The sequence below is a fragment of the Phyllostomus discolor genome, chromosome 5, assembly GCF_004126475.2.
Source record: "Phyllostomus discolor isolate MPI-MPIP mPhyDis1 chromosome 5, mPhyDis1.pri.v3, whole genome shotgun sequence".
Taxonomy (NCBI): Eukaryota; Metazoa; Chordata; class Mammalia; order Chiroptera; family Phyllostomidae; genus Phyllostomus; species Phyllostomus discolor.
This window is the reverse complement of record NC_040907.2, coordinates 37,218,479-37,241,356: the sequence shown is the minus strand read 5'-3', so window position 1 is coordinate 37,241,356 and position 22,878 is coordinate 37,218,479. Positions and strand designations below refer to the sequence as shown.

Below are 22,878 nucleotides of genomic sequence, written 5' to 3'. Positions count from 1 at the left end.
TTTATGTAGCAATCTGAAATACTTCAGGTAATCAGTAATTAGCTATCAAGTCACCTAATTTTCATAAACAGAGTTAGGCATCCAGTATGCACTTTAATACATTATTACAAACTTTCCCTAAACTAATCTGGTGGTATTTGTAGTTCTCTTAATGTGCCATCTTGTTTTGGAACTCCTCGTGTTAATGTATTGTTTCCTGTTCCTAAAATCTTCCATCACTACTAAATCATCTCTCAAAACTCAGCTCACTATCTTCTTCCTCTGGAAGCTTTTAACCATTTTCCACTGCATATTTATGTACTCTCATCTTTAATTTTATAGCATTCTATGAACAAACTGGAATAATAGTAAATTATATCTGATTTATATTTAGTCTTCCTCACAGGGCTGTAAGGTTCTTGTGTGTAAGCACCACATCTTATTCCTCTGTGTACTTCAACAGCACAGAACAAGTCCCTGGTGCTCATCTTCACTAAATGTGGAATGCAGGAAGGACTGATGAATGAGGGGTAACAGAAAAGTATAAACACTTTGCTTCATTTAAAGCCAGTAGAAAGAGAGATGCCCGAGTGAAAAATTATAAATCTAGTAGGAATGACCTTTCTAAGCAAGCAAAATGACTACGTTACTGTCTTAATATTAATTATCTTGCTAATTACCTGTATGCTACCATCTCACATTCTGGGGTTGGCCATTTCAAAATAGCTGAATGCTGTAAGACACGAGACACACAAGAAAGGATTATAATGTTTATTAGCACTGCATTATTGCATTATAAGGCTTTGACAATTTAACCACTCTGAATATTACTTGTATGCTTTCAGAGAACACCAAATAATCCTACCAAATCATCCAGGAGAGAATTCCTCTGGCTACGGCTCAGTGTCCAAGCTTGTTCACCTCTAGATATTAAATGGGCAATAATTCCTGCTGCAAAGTAACTGACTTCCACTTCAACACTATGTAGGAGGCTACTGATGTGGTCTATAAAATCCTTCCACATTAATTCAGAATGCAATTCTTGTACTTCAGCTATATTGTTCTGGAAAAAAAGATATAAAAAATTTAAAGTAATATGTATAGTAAATGCCTAATGGCCCTTTATAGCCTAAGAAAGGACAGAGGTTGCAATGATTTAAACACGCATCTACATATGGACAATAAGTGAAGACTGTTGCTCTCTTAGCACTGTGGGAGTATAGGTGACTTTTTTCTCTCCTCTCCAAACAAAGTAATAAATAAACAGTAGTGAGTTACTTTTCAGGCAAAATGGCAAAACAGATAACCTAAAATCTTCCTAATATAAAATACCTAGAAGTGCTGGGTGAAAAATAGCTGACAACCTTTGAATACACAACTTCGCTTGGTGGGGTAAAAAGCACACAGAGAACAGGCCACCACCAACCTGCAGGAGCAGAGAACTAGGTTTTAATAGCCATGAAAGGGCAGAAGGTAAGGCCTAAAAATTAGAACTAAGGCTTCACATACAAAAATTAGAACCAAGGTGTTACACCTCAATAAAATATTAGACTGACATAGATACACGAGAAAAAAAAACCTATAAAGACAAATATAGGTTAAAAGTAAAAGAATGGGAAATACAAACCATGTTAACAGTCAAGAGAAAGCTGGAATGGCTATATTAATATGAGACAAAGGGTGTTTCAAAGTAAAGAACATAAGCATCCCTATATTCACTGCAGTGTTGTTTACAGTCGCCCAAGATATGGAAGTAGCCCAAGTGTCCATCAGTAGATGAGTGGATAAAACAACTATGGGACATTTATACAATGGAATACTACTAGGCAGTGGAAAAGAAGAAAATTTTACCCCTTGCGATAGTATGGATGGACCTGGAGAACATTATGCTAAGTGAAATAAGCCAGTCAGAGAAAGACAAGTACCATATGATCTCACTTATATGTGGAATCTAATGAGCAAACTGAACTAACAAGAAAAATGGGGACAGAGTCATAGATGGAGAGCAGGATTATAGCTAGTTGGGGCGGGGGGCGGGGGCAGAGGGATTAAACAAAAAGGAAAAAGGATTCATGGACAACAGTGTAGTGATTGCTGGGGGAAGGGGTATATAAAGGGACTAATGGTAATGAAAAAAGTACAATAAAGAAAAAAAATAGTACCAGGGTTAAAAGAGGTTATTTTATATGACAAAGGGACCAATTTAATCAAGAGAGGATAACATTTTATGAGCCTAACAACAGAGCTTCAAAATGCACAATGCAAAAATTGATACAACTGTAAGAAAAAATAGACAAATCCATAACCAGTTGAAGCTTCTGACACTCCAGTCAATAATTGCTAAAACAAGTGAAAACATGGTAGACCTGAAAAATATCAGTTAACAAGACCTGACTGACACTTACAGAACATTATATCCAGCAACAGCAGCACACACATTATTCTCAAGTACCCATGGACCATTTATCAAGCTAGAGCATGTTCTAGGCCATACACAAATCTCAATAAACTTAAAAGAACTCAAATCAAACAAAGTATGTCAAATTAAAAAATTATGGAAGGTTGGGACAGAGTCTTAAACTTCTAAATACATTTTCTACTGGTTTACCAGTTGTAAGAAGCATGTATTCTTTACACTTTTAAAAAATAATTTTTAAGCCCTCTGAGACCTACTTTTCCTCTTGTAATGACTTAAGCCAACTTCTGTATCTAACAATCCTGTGAACCTCGAATGAAACAGTCAAACCTACATTTTTTTTTAAACTCACTAATCTATGCCTCTTACAACCTAATTCCTCAAGAACAGAGGTCTGCTCTGAAATGGCTTTTACCACATGCACTTTGCCTCTTGCAATGATTAAAACATTTGATCCTTCATCTTTGCCTCAAAATCCAAGAGGGCTCACTTTTACCTACATCCAATACATTTATAGAATATCTCATTTGTTAAGCAGTCTTTTAAGTAGCAATTATTAATTACCAAACATAGCATCTAAGAATACTTTTAGGTTAGTGACATTTTTTAATGAGATTGTTCTGATTATAAAAGTAAAACATGCTCACGGGGATGCTTTATATTATACCAAAAATTATAAAGTATGTAATTCATATTTTTCCTTTTAATGTGGTGAAATCTTTTTTTAAATTTTATTTTAATCATTGTTGAAGTACAGTTTTCTCCCTTTTACTCCCAATCCAGCCCACCCTCCCTGCCCTCCCCTATTCCCTCCCATTACCACCCTCCCCTGAAAATCTTGATATATATATATATATACAGTTTTGTACACTGCTTTTTTCACTTAATTATAACGTATGTATTTTCTAATGTCATTCTACATAAATAGAGTAGCAACTTCACTGCATTAGTCAGACTGAAAACAATTACAGCTTTAAATTTAGCCAGAAATGCTTATATCTCACCAAAAGTCCTAGGACTTTCTGTTGAATGGATGACTCTGTTGGAAAAGACTGTAAAAAGAAAGAGAAAACTGTAAGCAAAGAACCAAATAAAATCAATAAATCAATCAATAAATGTCAAAACTGTAAGCTAAATTCCCTTTCTAACCTCTAGAACCCTCATGAAGAGTTCTAACCCTTGGTTTTCAATAAAGTGTCTGCAAGTGGTTGGAGATTCATCTGTGAGGTTCCAAAGTGCACTCAAGGTAAATTTCAAAGTAGTGTCCACTGAATTTTGATTGGTTTTCTGCTTCACTATTTGAAGAAGTTGCTGAAAGAAGAAAAATTGAATTAATTTCTCATTAACGAATTGTTATTGCTACTGCAATTATTAGTGGTAATAACCACAAGTCCATGAGGTTTCACCTCATGGCTTAAAACATTTCATGTTAAGGTTTTTATAAGTACAACAAACAACCTCCTGGATCAGACTTTTCCTTCAACAAGAAAAAAGCACAAGGACTTCATAAATACTTCTATACTATTTTGATGGTACCTACAGTCTAATCACCTGTATATAAAATGAAAAGCAAAATGATTAAAGCGTAGAACCAACTATCTTACCAATTGGTCCAACATATACTCATTTTAAATTATGGAATAAAAAAGGTGATGGGGAAGAAGGGGAGAATGAAGCAAACGATTATTTAGCAGCAGCAAATTATATCCTAAATTGCAGTGCTACCCTCATTTTTTAGAAGAAAAAATTGAGTCTGAAAAGTATTAAGTAAATTTGATCATAGTCAACTTACTAAGAGAACGTAAGAACTGGAAAATCTAATTCTAACTTCAACTTTTTCTTAAGAAAAAAATAATGAAGGAAATATAACAGTAAGATAATTAAAATTTATATTGGATTTAAAAAAGATATCTTTGAAATTCCACTTGTAAATGATCTGTATCAGAGCTTTAACCTAAGAAATTTAAAGTCTGAAAGATAAATGTTTTAAAATCTACATAACGCATCCATAATTCCATTTTTAGATTATATTTTGGGGGGTAAGAGGGAGCTCTGCTAAAACACATATAAGAAAACATTAATGAACATTTAAAGTTACATACAGTCAAGGAAAAATTTTTAAAGAAATACAAACACTGCCCTGGCTGGTATGGCTCAGTGGACTGAATGCTGGCCTGCAAACCAAAAGATCACCAGTTTGATTCCCAGTCAGGGAACATGCCTGGGTTGCAGGCCAGGTCCTCGGTGGCTGGGGCAGGATGCAAGAGGTAAGAGATCAATGTATCTCTCTCTTGCACATTGATGCTTCTTTTCCTCTCTTTCTCCCCTCTCCCCCCCTTTAAAAATAAATAAAATGTTAAAAAAATAAAAAGTAAACTAAATAAATATGAAAGTAATAGGTGATTAAAAAAAAGAAATACAAACATTTAGACATAATTATTCAACTTAATAGCAAAGTGGCTAAGAGTGTGGCATTAGAATCCGGTTACCTGAACTTTAATATAATCTCTGCACCTGATTAATTGTGTAACCTTGTTTGCCAATTCTTTGTTTCCTCATCTGTAAATTATGGGCGATAATTAAAAACTAAAAAAAAAAAAGCTAGCTATCATCATGATTACTACTACTACTACTAATTTCTGTTAATTCCAGCTTAAACTAAGCTTAATTTTCCCCAAGGCATATGAGAAGACTATTTCCCTAAAATCTTTGAATATATCTCCGGCCAAAATTACTGAAACACACATACAGTAATAAAAAATATATAACTCAAATGTCATCCCTGAGAATAGTGAAAATAAATAAAATCAATATTCTTTTCTACTCATCTAATATATATTGTATTTTGTGCTAGACACTTAGCATATATATTCCTTCAATTACTTTTTTCCTTTTCACTTAATTTCCTTTTTAAAATATTTTTATTGATTATGCTATTACAGTTTTCCCAACCTTTCCCCTCTACCCCCCCTCTGCCCTGCCACCCAACCCTCCAGCATTCCCCCCCTTAGTTCACGTCCATGGATTGTACATATAAGTTCTTTGAGTCCTCTGTTTCCCATACCATTTTTGTCTCTCCTCATTTACCTTTTGCCTACTAACCATGCTGCTTCTTCACTGCACCTTTTCCCCCCTATTCCTTCTTTCCCCCTCCCCACTGAAATCCCTCCCTGTGATGTCCATTTCTTTGATTCTGTTCTTGTTCTGGTTGTTTACTTAGTTTTTGTTTTCATTGTATTTCTTTTCTTTTAGGTTCATTTGTTGATAGTTATGAGTTTGTTGTCTTTTTACTGTTATTTTTTATCTTCTTTTTTTTAGATAAGTCCCTTTAACATTTCATATAATAGTCTATAGCCATACCACCCTGAATGCACCTGATCTCGTCTAACATTCCATATAATAAGGGCTTTGTGATGATGAACTCCTTTAACTTGACCTTATCTGGGAAGCACTTTATCTGCCCTTCCATTGTAAATGAAAGCTCTGCTGGATAGAGCAATCTGGGATGTAGGTTCCTCCCTTTCATGACTTTGAATACTTCTTTCCAGCCCCTTCTCGTTTTAATTTTCGTAATAACTACATAAAGTATTTCTTATCACCCTTAAGAAAATGTATGTGACTTGTCCCAAATCACACCACTAGTAACATAATTAGGAATAAACCTAGATATGTCAACTTACAAATTCCAACCCTAGCCCTGGCTGGATAGCTCAGTTGGCGTCCTGATACACCAAGGTTGCAGGTTTGATTCCTGGTCAGGATACAAGAATCAACTAATGAATATATAAATAAGTGGAACAACAAATAAATGTTTATTCTCTCTCTTTAAAATCAATAAATTTTTTAAAATTCAACTCTTTCTACTTACCACCACAGCCTTCTCTTTATATTACTTTTTTTCATTCATATCATTATTATCATACTTATTAGATTATATTACAACTATGTCTACTATAGTATAGTAAACAACTATAGTGTGTTTACTATACTATGAGTTTCTTATGGGAGGTTATTAAAGATATAATTCAGTGTGAATCCCTAACATTTTAAGGTGGTAGGGGATGAGCATTATATAATTATCAAATGAATGACTTACTTTGTCATTACAAACATAATTTGTAAGTCAGAGAAAAAGGGAGTCTCTCACTCAACTTTTTTAACATATATTTTTATAAAGATTTCAGAATAGTTTTGATCTTTTTAAAGAATGTTATTTATTTTTAGAGAGAGGGGAGCAGAGAGAGAGAAAGGGAGAGAAACATCGATGTGAGAAACATTGACCAGCTTGCCTGTTGCAGGGACCCTGACCAGGGACCTGGGCATGTGGCCTGACCAAGAATCAAACTGGTGACCCTTTGCTTTGTGGGATGATGCCCAACCATCTGAGCCACACCGGTCAGGGCATCTCATTTGACTTTTCTATCTATTATGGTTGTTCAAACACCTCATGCCAGGATTATAACTGGAAGTCTCTATGTGGACTTTTTGCCTCCAATTCTCCCTAAGATACTGTTGATGTTTACTTTCTTTAAAGCTTTTTGACTTTTCATGGTTCACTATGTTATTTCCTCAACTGTGTAAGCAAGCAAAATACTAGATCAACTATTTAAATATCTTTTTCCCCAAAGCATCTAGCACAGTTTTATGCCTAATAATAATCTTTACATTTTTTCCATAAATTTAACAAAATCACAGAATTTTAGAATTAGATAGGATCTTAAGGCTTATGTTCACCCCAATAGTTGAGGTAATTTGTCTAAATTCACAAAATGATATACAAATTAAATCCTAGGTCATCTGTCTCCTAGTTTAGGGTTCTTTGCATCTCTGTTAAGGAGTTTACCTGCCTCTATGAAAAGAAATGAATACACTCACTTAGAAGTAACAAAAAAATTTTTTAAATATAAAACATCAGAAGATACACAGTACTGCCTGAAAACAATGAAAACAAAAACTGTTAATGGTCTGCATAGAGGAGATAACACTTACCCTGACAATGAAGAGCTCAGCACCAAGTTGTGCGGTTTGTTCTGTAGAAAGCTGCAAGCAAGCAGAGATAGTAAATGTCCAAGAACCTACATGTGTGACTTTACTATCATTCACTGTAACAGACTCCAAAGGTAGTACTAAAATCTCTGAGCAACCTGGAATTCTGCAATACTGAATGCAGCTTGAATAAGCAAGCTGGCAAAGAGACTTCCTAATCTTTGTGGCTCACAGATTTTGGGAAAATAGTAACTATAAGGGGATATGAGTTCATGTACCTTGGCAGCCAGGATGGAAATGATAGCAACTGCCATCCTTTGCATGTTTTGATCTTCATGGTTGCAGAGCCACTGCATGACAAGCTTGGCTGCTTCAAACCTGAAAATACACAAATGGGTTTATGAATTAATCCTGGAGGCCCAGGCACAGTTTCAGATCCCAGGCTGGAAGATGACACTACAATTTAAGTGGGTGAGAGGGAAAGGGAAAATTACTGTTAAATAATAGAGAACAATAATTATACTTAGAGTTCTGGAGATGGTATATCATTATTAACTGACAGCACTTGGTAAAGAAACAAGTGTCAAAACTATTTGGCATTCAACTTCTAAAATTATAATATATTTCTATTATATAGTGATTTCTATACTATAGTGTTGGGGACCATTTTGTGTGGCATCAGGAATTGTAGCCCCAAGCAAGTCAGGCCTTGAATAATGGCCTGTAAGTCTGGACCAGAACATTAGGGATGCTGGGAAGCAGGGCTAGGGTTCCCGTGGGAAATCAGGCCTAAAGAATGCATTAGCCCTGGCTGGCGTGGCTCAGTGGATTGAGCGTGGGCTGGGAACCAAAGTGTCCCAGGTTCGATTCCCAGCCAGGGTACATTCCTCGGTTGCAGGCCATAACCCCCAGCAACCGCACATTGATGTTTCTCTCTCTCTCTCTCTATCTCCCTCCCTTCCCTCTCTAAAAAATAAATAAAATATTAAAAAAAAAAAGAATGCATTATACCCCTTGAGGCTTGCTTTGCTTTGTATAGCCCTGTTGACAGGAATGTTATCTAAATCCAAGTAATAAACTCCTAATCTCACAATCCATGCCTTAAGGACCCTCTGGAGTCAGCTTGTCTAACAGACCCTGACCTGAGGCAGATCTCTGTGCTTCCTCAACTGTTATCTAGAGATAATATCTGTTTTCTGTAACTATAGCCTTTAGACGTTGAATGATGAACTTTGCACGCATGCTATGTACATACCTCTGCACATATCATTCTCAATAAAAGCCTCAGGAGAAAGGACTTTGAGGCTCTTCTCAAAAAATCTCTCTGAGAGATTAGCCAGCCTTTTCTCCCCAAACAGATCTTGTGTTGGTAGCCTTATTTCAGCCATGACTCCAGGGGTCACTGTGGGACTGGGTCCCCCACACTATAGTAATAAGTTAAGTATTTTCTGGGTTCCTCACAGTACCTAGCACAATGGGAATTCATTCATTCATGAACATTTATTGAGCTCCTGCTTTAAGCTGGACATTGTTCCTGGTGTTGGAGATAGTGAATAAAATAAAAATATCTCTACTCTCACAGGGCTTAAACTCTAGACAGGAAAACAGATAATAAATCAGATAAGTAAAGTATGTGGTATGATTAAGTTCTGACATATGCTACAGAGAAAAAAAAGCAGGGAAAGAGAAGATATGAAATGTTAAAATTTTAAGTAGGGTAGCTAGGGAAGGTCTCACTGAAACTTCTGATGAAGTAAGAGCTAGCTAGACATGTGGATATCTAGGGGAAAAGTATTCTAGGCAGAGAAACCAAGAAACTCAACAAACCCGAAGTGAGAGTGTGCCTGGAGGTTTTGAGAAATAGTATGGAGGCCAGTGAGGCCAGGACAAATAGAAGAAAGGAAAGAGCAGTACTAAGAAACGAAGCCACAGACTTCCGGTCAAGATGGCAGCATAGGTAACATGGCTCATCTCATCACAAAACCACATCAAAATTACAACAAAAATAGAGAAGAACCATCATTCAGAACAGTCAAAAATCAAGTTGAATAGAAGTCTTGACAACCATGGAATTAAAGAAACCACTGCCTGAGGGAGTGGGGGGTGCTGGGTAGAGGGTGGCAAAAGGGAAAAAATTGGGACAACCGTAATAGAATATTCGATAAAATGTACTGTATTTTGCCATGTATAATGCACCCCTGTGAATAGTGTGTACCCATGTGTTTGGCCCAAACTTTCAGGAAAAAAGTCTTTCATTTTAATTTTTTAATTCAATTATTTGTTTATATTTAGATACTTGTTTTTTGTAGTATAAAGGAATTTTAGCATTTATGTTTTTACATATTATGGTACGAGGAATTTTATGTAACAATTACAAAACTGAAGAACAAATACAAGGTATTTGTATAATGTGCATTGTCATTTTTCCCTCAAAAATTTGGGCAAAAAAGTACACATTGCACACAGCAAAATATGGTAATTTAAAAAAAAAAAGAGAAAAAAATAAATGAAGTCAGAGATAATGGGACAGTCATATCACATAGTATTTTTTTTAAATCCTCACCTGAGGATATGTTTATTGATTTGAGAGAGAGAGAAAGAAAAACATCAATATGAGAGAGAAACATTGATCCATTGTCTCCTATATGCACCCCAACCAGGGATTGAACCCACAACTCTTTTGGTGCATGGAATGATGCTCCAACCAACTGAATCCCCAAGCCAGGGCAGATCATATAGAACAAATTAACTTTTACTTTGAATGAGATGAAAAGCCATGGCAGAATTCTAAGGAGAGAAATGACATGATCTCACTTATGTTTTTAATGAGATTATTCTATTGGTAATATTTAGAAAACTTAACAAGGGCAAGGACAGAAACAAGGATATCAGTTCAGAGGTGACCACAGTAATTCAGGAGAAAAGTCACTTCCAATCTAATTCAAGCGATAGAAATAGAAGTGAAGACAAATGGCTCGATTTTGGATATATTTTGAAGACGGAGCTGGTTTTGTCAAAGGACTGAATGTGGGGTGTGAAATAAGAAATCAAGGATGACAACAAGTAAAATATCTGATTATCATACCCATAATTTTATCTTTCAAGACTCAGGTCAAATAGTGCCATGTCCTTTGAGAAGCCTTATTTGACAAGGTTTATCATTGTCTTCTCACTACTCCTTATCACTTGTTTATAACTCTGTCAGGCAGTTGTGATTATCTGTAGATTCACCTGAATCCCCCATTGGCATGTGAATTTCTTAAAATTTTTAAAAATCCTCTACCTGAGGACTTTTAGAGAGAGAGGAAAAGAGAGAGGAAGGGAGAGAAACACTGATGCAAGGGAAAAGCATCAACTGGTTGCCTCCCATACATGTTGAGACCAGGGATTGAACTGGCAACCTAGATATATGATCTGACTGGGACTCGAACCCACAATCTTTTGGCCATGGGCTGATGCTCCAACCAACTGAGTCAAACTGGCCAGGACTGGCACATGAGTTTGTTGACATAAAGGACCATATCCTATTTATCCCTTTATACCATGAACCCGAGACAGTGCTTTACACACAAACATTGTTTAATACATTTTGGCTGAATGATTAGAGTGAGTAAATAACTCCTCTGCAACTTCTTCAAATTTCCTGTTACCTGTTTCTATTCTTAAGGCCACTCTGATCAAGCCCATTGCTGACATTCTTCCCCAACCCTGCCCTGGCCCAACATTACAGCACACTGACATGTCTTTTAAGTGCCTTTTAAGCAACAGGTTTCTTTTACAACTCCCTCCTCCCCTCCATCTCTTTGCCAATTATTTGATAAAGAAATTGGATTCTTCACCCTGTAGAAATTCCCAGTCTGGATTTTACAGCTTGTAGCCCTGTGGAGCTATTTTTTGTGTTTGTTTTTTATTTTTAAATGCCATTTTTAAAAATTATTGTTCAAGTAGTTTCTATGGAGCTTTTTAACATGTTCTTCTACCATCAGTATTTCCTATAGATTGGTAGTTAGATTTAGACATTTAATCAGATTTATGCTTGATTTTGGGGGACAAAACTACTCCATGGATCGAGTTGTGCTTTCTTGTCAGAAGGCACATAATGTCTAAGTTATCTATCTCTCTTTTTGTGGTTTTAGCAGCCATTGGTATTTATTACTTATATCCATTAGTTAATGAGGAATTATAAAACAGTGACATTCTTATCCTATCATTCTTTCTTCATCTATTAGTTGAAATACAAATAACTGAATACATCTACTATTTGATTATCTAACAACAGAGTTCATATAGGAAAGGCAGGATAAATGTTTCATTCTTTCCCTTTTTTGGCCAGTTTTTAAAATAATGAGTGGTTTACTATAATCTTCTAATGATGACCAATTGTTGTGGGTGTTTTGTGGTTTTTTTGCTTTTTTTTTTTATAGTATATGCCAGGGAGTTTCATACTGAGGCATCCCAGAAAGTTGTTTAGGATTCCTTACATAGCTTGTACTTTACCATGATTAGGGCTGGTGATACAGAACATCACAGGGCTGAGCCTTCAGGACCCCAGCTATGGGGAAAGGCAGCTGCAGAGGTGGAAAATGAGGCAGACCTTGACAGAATCAGTCCACCAACATTTAAAAAAACAATTATTCTAATTCCCACTCCTCACTCCCTCTCTTTTGGCAACCATCAGCTTATTCTATGGATCTGTTTCTGTATTTTTTTGTTTATTAATTTATTTTGTGTTTTTTAGATTTCATATATAAGTGAGATTATAAGACATTGTCTTTCAATGTCTGACTTGTTTCACTAAGCATAATATCCTCTACGTCCATCCATGTTATCACAATGGCAAGATTTCATTCTTTTTTTATTTTTAAATATTTATTTATTTTTAGAGGGAGGGGAAGGGAGGGAGAAGAGAGGGAAAAAACACATTAGTGTGTGGTTGCCTCTCACGCACCCCCAACTGGGGGCCTGGCCTACAACCCAGGCATGTGCCCTGACTGGGAATCAAAACAACCCCTTGGTTCACAGGCCAGCACTCAATCCACTGAGCCATACCAGCCAGGGCTCATTCTTTTTTTAAAAATAAAATTATTTTCTGTTTTAAAAAATTTATTTTATTTTTCAATTATAGTTGACTCAATATTATTATATATTAGTTTCAAGTGTATAGCATAGTGATTAAACATTTATATAATTTATGAAGTGATCCCTCTGATAATTCTAGTACCCACCTGGTATCATACATAGTTATTTACAATATTATTTACTGTATTCCTTATGCTGTACTTTACATACCCGTGTCTATTCTGTAACTACCAATTCGTATTTCTTAATCCCTTCACTTTTTTTACCTAGCCCCCCAACCACCCTCCCATCTAGCAACCCTCAGTTTGTTTTCTGTATCTAGAGTCACTTTCTGTTGTGTTTGTTCATTTATTTTGTTCTTTGATTCCATATATAAGTGAAATCATATGGTATTTGCTTTTCTCTGTCCCACTTATTTCACTTAGCATAATATCCCCTAGGTCCATCCATGTTATCACAAATGGCAAGGTATCATCCCTTTTGTTTCTGATTAATATTCCATTATATAGATAGATAGATGGACCACATCTTTACCTATTCATCTATTGACAGACATGTAGGTTGCTTCCACATCTTGGCTTTACTAGTAATGTTGCAATAAACATAGGGGTGCATATATCTTTTTAAATTAGTGTTTTTGTTTTCTTCATATAAACTGGCATTCTCCTACAGTAGATTCCTAGTGGGTCTCTGCCTCCATTGCTTTCCCTTCAATTTGTGCCTACACATTGGTAATAAATAAATCTGTCAGAGGATTCAGGAATGATGTCAATCCATATACTAACATTATTTTAGGACTCTAGCAATGGGCCCATACACTCAAATGTTTTTTCCTACGTACCCTATGCTTACTGCAAAGTGGACTGCTTATTAGTCCCTAAATATACCCGCAATTATAAGTTAATACAGCTGCTATTTAAGAACACAGATTCTGGCCCTGGCCAAGTAGCTCAGCTGGTTAGAGCATTGTCCTGATATACCAAGGTTGCAGGTTCAATTCCTGGTCAGGGCACAGATAAGAAGCAATCAATGAATGCATAAATAAGAACAATAAATCAACCACTCTCTCTCTAAAAATCAATAAAAAAATAAAAAAAAGAAGATCCTTTATTAAAAAAAAAGAACACAGATTCTGAAGTTCTTTGGATTTTGGGATTTAAATTCTAGTTATACCCAGCATCAATGATAATAATAAAATAAATTATTTTATCACGTGAGGCAATGTAGTCAAGTCATTAGAAACATCATAAACTTGCCCTGGGTAGTGTGGCTCAGTGGATTGAGTGTGGGCCTGTGAACCAAGGGGTTGCAGGTTCAATTCCCAGTCAGGGTACATGCCTGGGTTGTGGGCCAGGTCCCCAGTAGGGGGTGTGAGAGGCAACCACACATTGATGTTTCTCTACCTCTTTTTCTCCTTCCCTTCCCTGCTCTCTAAAAATAAATAAAACCTTTAAAAAAATAAATACATAAAATCTTTAAAAAAAATCATAAACTTGCCCTGACTAGTATGGCTCAGTTGGTTGAGCATCATCCTGCAAAGCAAAAGGTTGATGGTTTGATTCCCAGTTAGAGCATATGTCTGGGTTGTGGTTTGGGACCCCAGCTGAGGTGCATATGAGAGGCAACTGATTGATATTTTTCATATTGATGTTTCTCTCCCTCTCTCTAAAAATAAATAAATAAAATCTTTTAAAAAAATCAAAACATCATAAACTTTGGAGTCAGCCTGGATTCAAATACCATCTTCTGTCCTGGCTGGCACAGCTCAGTGGATTGAGCGTGGGCTGAGAACCAAAGCATCTCAGGTTCAATTCCCAGTCAGGGCACATGCCTAGGTTGCGGGCCAGGTCCCCAGTGAGGGCCACATGAGAGGCAACCACACATTGATGTTTCTCTCTCTCTCTTTCTCCCTCCCTTCCCCTCTCTAAAAATAAATAAATAAAATATATAAAAAAAACAAACAAACAAAAAACAAGTATCGCCTTCTACTACTTACTAACTTTGGGACCCTGGGCAAATTCCTTAATCTCTCTGAACTTCAATATTCTCATCTGTAAAATAAAAAGATCTCCATAGGACTGTTGTGAGGATTAAATAATATCACATATCATGATTAAGACTTAAGAAGTTGGTACACCTAAAGCTTTTGATAAAGGTTATTTTTTACTAGTATTACTATTGACCTCCTCTGTGCCTTTATTTGTACAGTTCACAAAATATAAAACAACTCAACTAGCTTCACCTTTAAAGCAGTATAGCATGGTGTAAAAAGTAGAGGCTCTGAGTCACTCTGGATTTAAATTTAAATTCTGCTACTTACTACCTTACCATTTGAGCAAGTTACTAAACCTCTCTGTGCTTCTGTTTGCCCATCTATAAAATGAAGATTACGAGAGAAACAATTTCACAAGACTGATGTAAGGAATGAATAAGCATATGTAAAACACAGCACAACGCCTGGCGATATCAGTGTTTCATACATGTTAGTTCTCTTTATTATCTCCCGTGCCATCACCAATATGAAATCTTTAGTGATCACCAATCAGATGGAATCTTTCCCTCCTTATTTGAGGTCCCAATGTATTCTGTCATCCTCTTCTAAGAAAAATTCTGTCTTCTATTACAGTCATTCATTCATTCATCCTTCCATCCATTAAACACCCACTTAATCACTAGAAACAAAGAGATTAAGCAATCACAATCTCTGACCACAAAGAGACTCAATTCTAGTAGAGTGCATTGGCTATAAAATAAAATTAGTAATCTACATGAAATGTATATAGTTATAGTTTATCCAAACTATTTATTTAAAATGGTAAATGGGACACCTCATTCCTCAGCCAGGCCAGATAACAGTGGTTAACAAAATAAAAGTAAATCACAGTAAAATTGCTGCTTGGGAAATATACTTTTCATTAAATAATAAAGCATAAATTTGTTTTAAAATAGCATCATTAAAAATTATATTTTAAAATAGTAAAATAAAAAAATCACCTTTTTAGCTCCCAAATTATAACATCTTATAAAGTAAAAGAACCCTTTATACTTACTGAAATCTAGTCTTCCTTTAACCTCTGCTTAAAAGTTTCTTCTTAAAAATTTCTTCTGTAATTCAGTATCAAATAGAGGTATGATACAAAGAAAATAACACTGGACCTAGAACTAGAAGACTTCTAGCCTGGAAGTTACCAGTCACAAGACCATGGGCAAGACACTGACTCTCTCTGTATGTTTCACTTTTTTCAGCCCACATTATTGTGTGGATACTTTAAAAACTATAATCAATAAAACTCTTAAGCAAAAAGCCATGAAAACAGGAGCTAATCTGCTATCATGAACGTTAAAGCGCTAACCTAGAGAAAGTAGATTTGGTGTTCCATAAGGCAACACATAATCCCATCCACTGTATTAATCATACACCAGGGATATCCTAACTGGTAAGAAATGACCCAAGACAAATTTCTATAAATTCTGTTTTGTCCCGCTTTAGGTTACAGGACTATCACTTGCCTGTTAAACGGGACATCTTGAAGGATCCGGTCACTGCAAAGTGAAAGGAGGCAATTCTTCTGTAACTAAAGAATCAAAGGGAGAAAAAAATCCTGAATAAAATATTACTTTGTTGTTTTTTTAAACAGAGGTAGTCTCTATTTTAAAAAAAGGAGGAAGACTGATGAAACACCACTTATTTCTTACAACCTTTATTCTGACCACCTACTTCCACCAAACCCATGTAATTTTACCGGCACCTATTTTTAAATATTTTTATTTCTTTTCCACTAGGTGAGAAAAAGGAATAATAGAATAATTCCAGGTACTTTCCTCTGTTCTGGTAGACTTTGGGTGGGTCCTGCTTTGTCTTCTGTCCACCTGGCTTCCAGAGGCCATAAAAAAGAAAGTCTAAAGTTCATCTAGTTTGAGGGAAGCTGGCTTTAATGATCCACTCACAAATCTGAGTTGACATTTTTACTTGGTTTTGGACCTTGCAAGTATTTCTTATAAACTTGCCAACTCACTGCTACATTTTAAAAGTTAAAAATATCATTTAAGCTGTATTTTGAGTTTTTATCTGAAGGATAGGCTAGGATCTAAGTGTGTCAAACTCATTTTTACCAGGGGCCACATAGGCCTCACGATTGCCTTCAAAGGTCTGAAGGTAATTTTAGGACTGTATAAATGTAACTACTCAACTACTCCTTAATAGCTAAGCTAGAGCTTGGTGCTGCCACCAGGTAGAAACAAGGTGCCAGCCAGATAAAACAAGGTAGAGGGCCCAAGTTGGCCCACTGGCTTTGTGGTTGCCATCTGTGGGCTAGGTAATGTAGCCTACCATACGCTAGAAATAGAAAATCCATGTCTTCTTCATTTCTGTATCCTACTACTTGATAGTGTCTGGTCCAGAACAGATTCTCAATGCCTGTTTATTGAAATTATCACAAACTCAAGGTCTAGGTTGAAGATGAGTTTTATATGGGCTTGCACTATTTCCCTCAATTTTGGATTTAAATCCTGTTTCTTACTTCTCTGTTGCCCTATACTCAGTCATGCCACAAACTTATTACTTTACAGCTTCCAAAGGCATTTGAATTATGTGGAGGCAGGAGATGGACAGCAGACACTAAAAGGACTATTTGAATGGAGATTTCCATATGCTTACCTGCTGATGATTAGGAAAATGTTCCATGGCTTTGAGCAGTAAATGGGTCACATCAGCCAGGAGTCGGACAGGCATTCCTGCAGCAAGATCCTGCTTGGTTAAGTTAAATACACAGGCGCTTGCAGCAAGTTGCACTGGCAAATTCATAGGGTGGTTTCTCATCCCAGTGACCACAAGCTGGAAAAAAAATTAGTTGTCTTAATCTACTTTATAAAGCTAGGCCCTCTTCATGCAACAGCACTATTTTGTTGATGTATAATAATTTCTAATATATCTTAAGTATCTTTTTTATCCACATGTGCAAAGAGCCTAGGACATAGCAGTTACTTGCTAATACTTAGTTGCTGCCTACCTGGTGGAAGTAGGCATCAAGCTGTTCTATCCAGAGATTTTTTTTTTTTATTTTAATCATTATTCAAGTACAGTTTTCTCCCTTTTACTCCCATTCCAGCCCACCCCAGAGATTTTTCTGTAAGGCTAATGAATCTTTTCTATTCAGGTCATTTCCGAAACCTCGCCCAGTGCCTGTTATATGCTTAACACTAAATAAATTCTTACTGGCCTGAATAGAGTAAAACAGATGCAAACTTCACTTTCAGACAAGATTGGGCACGTTCATCTGATATGGGCAGTAGACTAAACTTCATTCTCTTTTTTTTCTACTTTTACCTTTATTGGCATTTATTTTACGCCGAACTTACTCCTGAGCCATAGTTTTTTGTTTCTTCACTTTCTCATGGGATGTATTTTTCTTCCCTGTAACTTCCTTTTCTGGCTTAGGAACAATCCACTCTTTTTCAACAGGATCATCTCAAGGTGGCAGGGAGAGCTCATGCATAGGTTAATCCACCCATGAGTTCTGTAAGTTCTGCACCACATCTTCGGAGCTTCGTTTCCCTGGATGTGCTCAATGACCAGAGAATCTACACCTAAACCCTTAAATTCAGTGCTACTCTGCATTTTTAAGCACGTGCAGCAAAAATTCAGCACTCTTTTTGGGCCACTGACCCCATGTGCTGTTTTCTCCCACTGTTTGGCCTGAGCAAACTTGCCAACTCCACCATTCTAATGACAGAATGGCACACATTGCTTTTGTAAAGTGACATCCTTCAGATACTTGGTGGCTTTTCAGATACGCACACTATTGATGGCCTGGGCAATCTCATGAGCGTCCTTAAAGTGAACACAAGGGTTTGAATCTCTTGATTTGCATGACTTTGTGGGGTTCTCTGGGTCAAGTGAATAGCAAACCATTTTCAGATGTCACTTCAGACCACTTAGGGGAAGAGTTAAACTTTACTTTCAAATTCCAATATTCAGTTCCTTGAGAACACTGCTACAGGTAGAGTACAATAAAATTCATTCACTTCGCTCTAGTCTAGGTAATTATTTTTCACCTTTTCCATTCTAATCTAACCCCCATCAAATCTTCCCCATTCCTCATTATGAGCTGAAAACCTTGCTTGCAACTAAAACTGAAGCAATCAGAAAAGAGCCAGATTCTCACTACCACATGTACCCTCTTACCAGCCTATATACATGCTCACATGCTACCTTCCTGACTGTTAACATACATGATTTTTGTGGGTTCCTTCTTCAAGGTAATCCCTCTAGTATGTGATAGATCCTACATTTCCTGTCAATTCAATATTGTTTCAGCTGTTCTCCCCTCTCACTTTTACATCGCTTTAAAATTCTGTACTAGATCATTCATATCACCATATAAACAAACTACTTTTTAAATTTATTTTGTGTGTGCATCTACAAGTATTTTGTTCTTTATTTTTATGGGTGACAGTATTGCAGATGTCCCCATCTTTTCCCAAAACAAGCTATTTTGTCTCCCATCTTAAAAACAAACAAACCCACTTCCTCAGCCAACTACTACCTTTTTTCTTTGCTCCCTTTTGCAACAAATTTCCTTAAAATAATTGCTTATATTATTACATTTATCTGTGTATCATTCTGTGAATGAATGGATGACTAAATATTTCAGATCAGGACAAGAGGTCTAGTCCTTTGTTGCTCCAGAAAAAAAAGAAAAGGTAATACATATACTCACTGTGCCGATATCCTCTGGTACGTATGGAGGGGTGATAGGTGTTGGGGTTAACATCCTAGGGACTAAAGTGTACTTGTTCCTATCCAAGCACTCCATTCTCAAAATTTAAGATACCTGAAGGTTAAGTCATTTCTGGTTGTGCCACTAATTTATCATTATTTAATCTCACAGACTCTCAGTTACAAAATTTATAAAACAGAAGATACAGCTTATCAACTGGAGTTGTTGTCCCCACTAAATGAGGTACCAAATATGATATAGTCCTGTACTCACTGACTTCAAATATAAATGTGCATAAAGATTATCTTGGGAGATTATTAATGCAGATTCCTGTATCTAATCTAGTCTTATTGAATCTATATTTCTTGGGGTGGGGTTCACAAATCTGCTTTCTAAAATAAGCAATATTCCAGACTTCTGGTGGACAAAGACCACATTCTGACAAATACCACTCTAAGCAATCAACAAAATTAAGAATCTTCCTTTCTTGCCCTTTAAAAGCTGTCTTGGTTAAAATAATATGGATTAGTTATGAAAGCACAGGTAAATGGCATGGAAAAGTGCCTTATAGAATTCCAATATCGTATGTCTTAAAAGAGCCTTTATGGAAGCAATGCAGGGCTAATACAAATTGCAGAGTCCTGATTCCAGTCACGTACTTCCATTCCAGTCACATACTCCAAGTGGTAAAAAAAAAAAATATTACACTGGCCACTGATTTTAGGTCGTTAAATATAATCTCGAAGGCATTTATATTGCTTAATGAGACCACTATAAAACTTCAATAACATTATGCAACTATCTTCTCTCTTTGTCATTTACTGCTAATAACTGAAATTACACATCATGGATCCTATTACCAAAAAAAGTCAAAGACTAAATGCAAATTTTCACCAGTTTTCTTTACAAAACCATCAGGCAGATAATTTAAAAGTGTTCATATCCAGTTTCTTATTCTTACCTTTAAAATTTCTGGCTTTGTTTTTTCCATCACATGTGTCAGGCTAAAAAGGTGAAACAGAGCTTCTCGGACAAAGAATGCCCGTTCACTGTACCGCTTCAATGCTTCTGCAATCTGAGTTTCATTGGCTTCTCCAGACACCTTTGAACATACCCAGAAAATTAGCTTTCAGGATTCCTTGCAACCCTCTAACTTTCTCTATCCAAACATCATTTGTATAGACAGCACCCAGGACAGCTATATAAGACTTAAAACAAATAAGAAAGAAACTTTCCAACCTAATCAGAATAATCATCCTACAGATGTGTACATGCTAAAGAGATACATTTTAGATAGACTCAGACCCTACTCTAAGCCTATGGGTAAAATTTTCTACACTCCACCTAAAATAAACCTCAAGTTACCTAACACTATCTATAAGGTCTTGCCTTAAGATCAGGCTTTTACCTGCCTCTTAAGAGAGGTAACCCTCTCCCCCAAGATACAATGTAATAGCCACATTGGTTTTTTTCCTGATTTTCCTATACACCAAGCTCTTTCCCAGCAAAAGGCCATTATACATAATATCCTCTGACTAAACTCTTCTTCTCTTTCTTTGACTAATTTCCACTGACCTTTCCCAATTCAAGTAAAATACCACTTTAGAGAGGCTTTCTCTGCACCACCAATCTAAATCAGGTCCCTCTGAAACATCTCCTTCAAAGCTATTATCATAAACCCCCCACTAGACTGATCCATTCATCCTGTATCCCAACAACTAGCACTATGTGTGCCCCACAGTAAGCATTCAGTAAGTATTCATCATATAAATGTATTAATTTCCTCAGGTTTATCAAGCTCCCACTCAGCATCAAAAGGTTCTGTTCAAAATTAAGTCCATCTAGGAATTTCCCATTTAAACAAGGCAATACACTTAAACTACGGTTCATGTACCACTGGGTAATCAAATGCATATAACAAGAAGTGGCTCTTTATAAAAGTAATCCAGTAAATGAAGAGAAATTCTTAGAATAGCACCATAATCTCCAACTAATTAATGGAACTAGATATTAAGTATCAACAACTGTAACATCAGAGAAAGAAAACAACCAGACATTATGTACATCCTTAATGAAGGAGCACAACACTTTAAGGGTCCTGCCAAAGATATCAAACATGAGTGTGATTAAGCCTTCAAATCCAGGTACCAATTTGCAGAAAATTCAAAGATAGAAAAATATGCACCAAGAGAAAACAATCCAGAAAATCCAGATTGAGGGAAACTCTACAAGTCAAAAAGGCTCGATTCTTTAATAGATAAAACATAAGGAAAAGGAAGAAACAGAGAGGGAACCTATAAATAAAGATACTCAAAAGACGTAATTTTGTAAAATGGGTAAGATAATTGCCTAGAGATAAACACGTGGGTCATAAAACTATAGAGAAAAGCAAGGACATGATTATTATCAGAGCCAGGATCAAGGTTACTTTTGTGGGGAAGAAGAGAGCTGTAATCAGGATGGGACATATGGTGGCTGTGTCCAGTCCTGTTCAGGGTGGCTGACAAAGTTCTACTGATCAACCTGAGTGATGGTCTCAAGTGTGTTCACCTTATTTTCACTCACTAAGCTATACATTTGTTATTTATTATCTTTTTTTTAAAGAATTTTTAAAAAGATGTATTTAGTTATTTTTAGAGACAGTGGGAAGGAGAAAGAGAGGTAGAGAAACATTGATACATGAGAGAAACATCAATGCATTGACTCTTGGCCTACAACCCAGGCATATGCCCTAACTGGGTATCCAACCAGTGGCCTTTCAATTTGCAGGCCAGTGCTCAATCCACTGAGCCATACCAGCCAGGGCTAATTCAGACATCTTTAAAAAGTACTTGGCAGATGTCTTAGAATGGATCAACTTCACTTGATGTTAATTACTCCAACTTGAATCAGGAGTCTTAGTTCAAGAGAGAAGTCTAGGCTAGGGATTACATTTGGGAGTCATTAGCAGATAGGTTAAGGACAAGGCCTCCAATATTTAGAGGCCTGAGACCTGAGGAGGAACCAGCAGAGAAAATTGAGACTGAGAAGTCAGAAAGGTAGAAAAAAATACTAGACAAGTGTGACATCCTGGAAGCTATGTCAAAAAAGTATTTCAAGGAGGGAAGACAAGATCAATTGTGTTAAATACCATTTTAGGTAAAATAAGATGAAGACTGAGAATTGATACTAGGTTTAGCACACTTCCAGTGATTCTCATGGGAACCACCTCTTGGTAGACAACCCCAGAGTCTGGGAATGAGGTGGCCCACAAACCTAAGAGTCTTAGTTGTGGAGAAGCAGAAGGTTCAGGATGGTGACAAAAAAGCAAACTGGGTAGGGAAACAGTGATGACAGAGTTGGAAATTCTATGGTAAGGAAGCCCTCCGTGTTTGGACTAGAAACTGAGAAAAAGGGAAAGAACAAAAATACTCAATTAGAAGTGATAGATGTAGCAGAAAGGACATACACTCTGGAATCAAACAGTCCCAGGGTACAGAGCAGGCTCTAATGTTATCTGGTTGTGACCCTTAATAAAACCATTCCTTCTCACTGAGCCAAGAGATCAAAATAAGTAATATACATACACATAAGTAAATAAGTAATATATATATACATAAATGCAAAAAAAATCCTTATAACCACCCCACTCAGAGTACCATATATGTACACTAGGGAGTCAAACTGTGTCTATTTCTTGCATCTTTTAGTGTGACCTAA

At 36.4% G+C, this 22,878-nt stretch overlaps 1 protein-coding gene and 1 long non-coding RNA gene across 3 annotated transcripts in view; both read right to left on the bottom strand.

The window, feature by feature from the left end:
* Nucleotides 1-22,878, bottom strand: part of ZYG11B (zyg-11 family member B, cell cycle regulator) — a 67,778-nt gene that overhangs the window by 10,762 nt on the left and 34,138 nt on the right. For both annotated transcript variants that reach the window (XM_028514171.2, XM_036026092.1), the window contains exons 4-12: nt 20,141-20,281; nt 17,118-17,294; nt 15,971-16,035; nt 7,660-7,759; nt 7,385-7,435; nt 3,545-3,706; nt 3,400-3,447; nt 845-1,042; nt 660-712 (exon numbers count right to left, since the gene is read on the bottom strand). In XM_028514171.2, coding sequence (XP_028369972.1) covers nt 660-712; nt 845-1,042; nt 3,400-3,447; nt 3,545-3,706; nt 7,385-7,435; nt 7,660-7,759; nt 15,971-16,035; nt 17,118-17,294; nt 20,141-20,281 — 995 coding nt within the window. The remainder of the gene's footprint in view (nt 1-659; nt 713-844; nt 1,043-3,399; nt 3,448-3,544; nt 3,707-7,384; nt 7,436-7,659; nt 7,760-15,970; nt 16,036-17,117; nt 17,295-20,140; nt 20,282-22,878) is intronic.
* Nucleotides 13,299-13,747, bottom strand: LOC118500629. Its single transcript, XR_004903204.1, has 2 exons — nt 13,588-13,747; nt 13,299-13,391 (listed from the first exon to the last, which is right to left on the bottom strand). It is a non-coding gene; the product is annotated as an uncharacterized LOC118500629 (long non-coding RNA).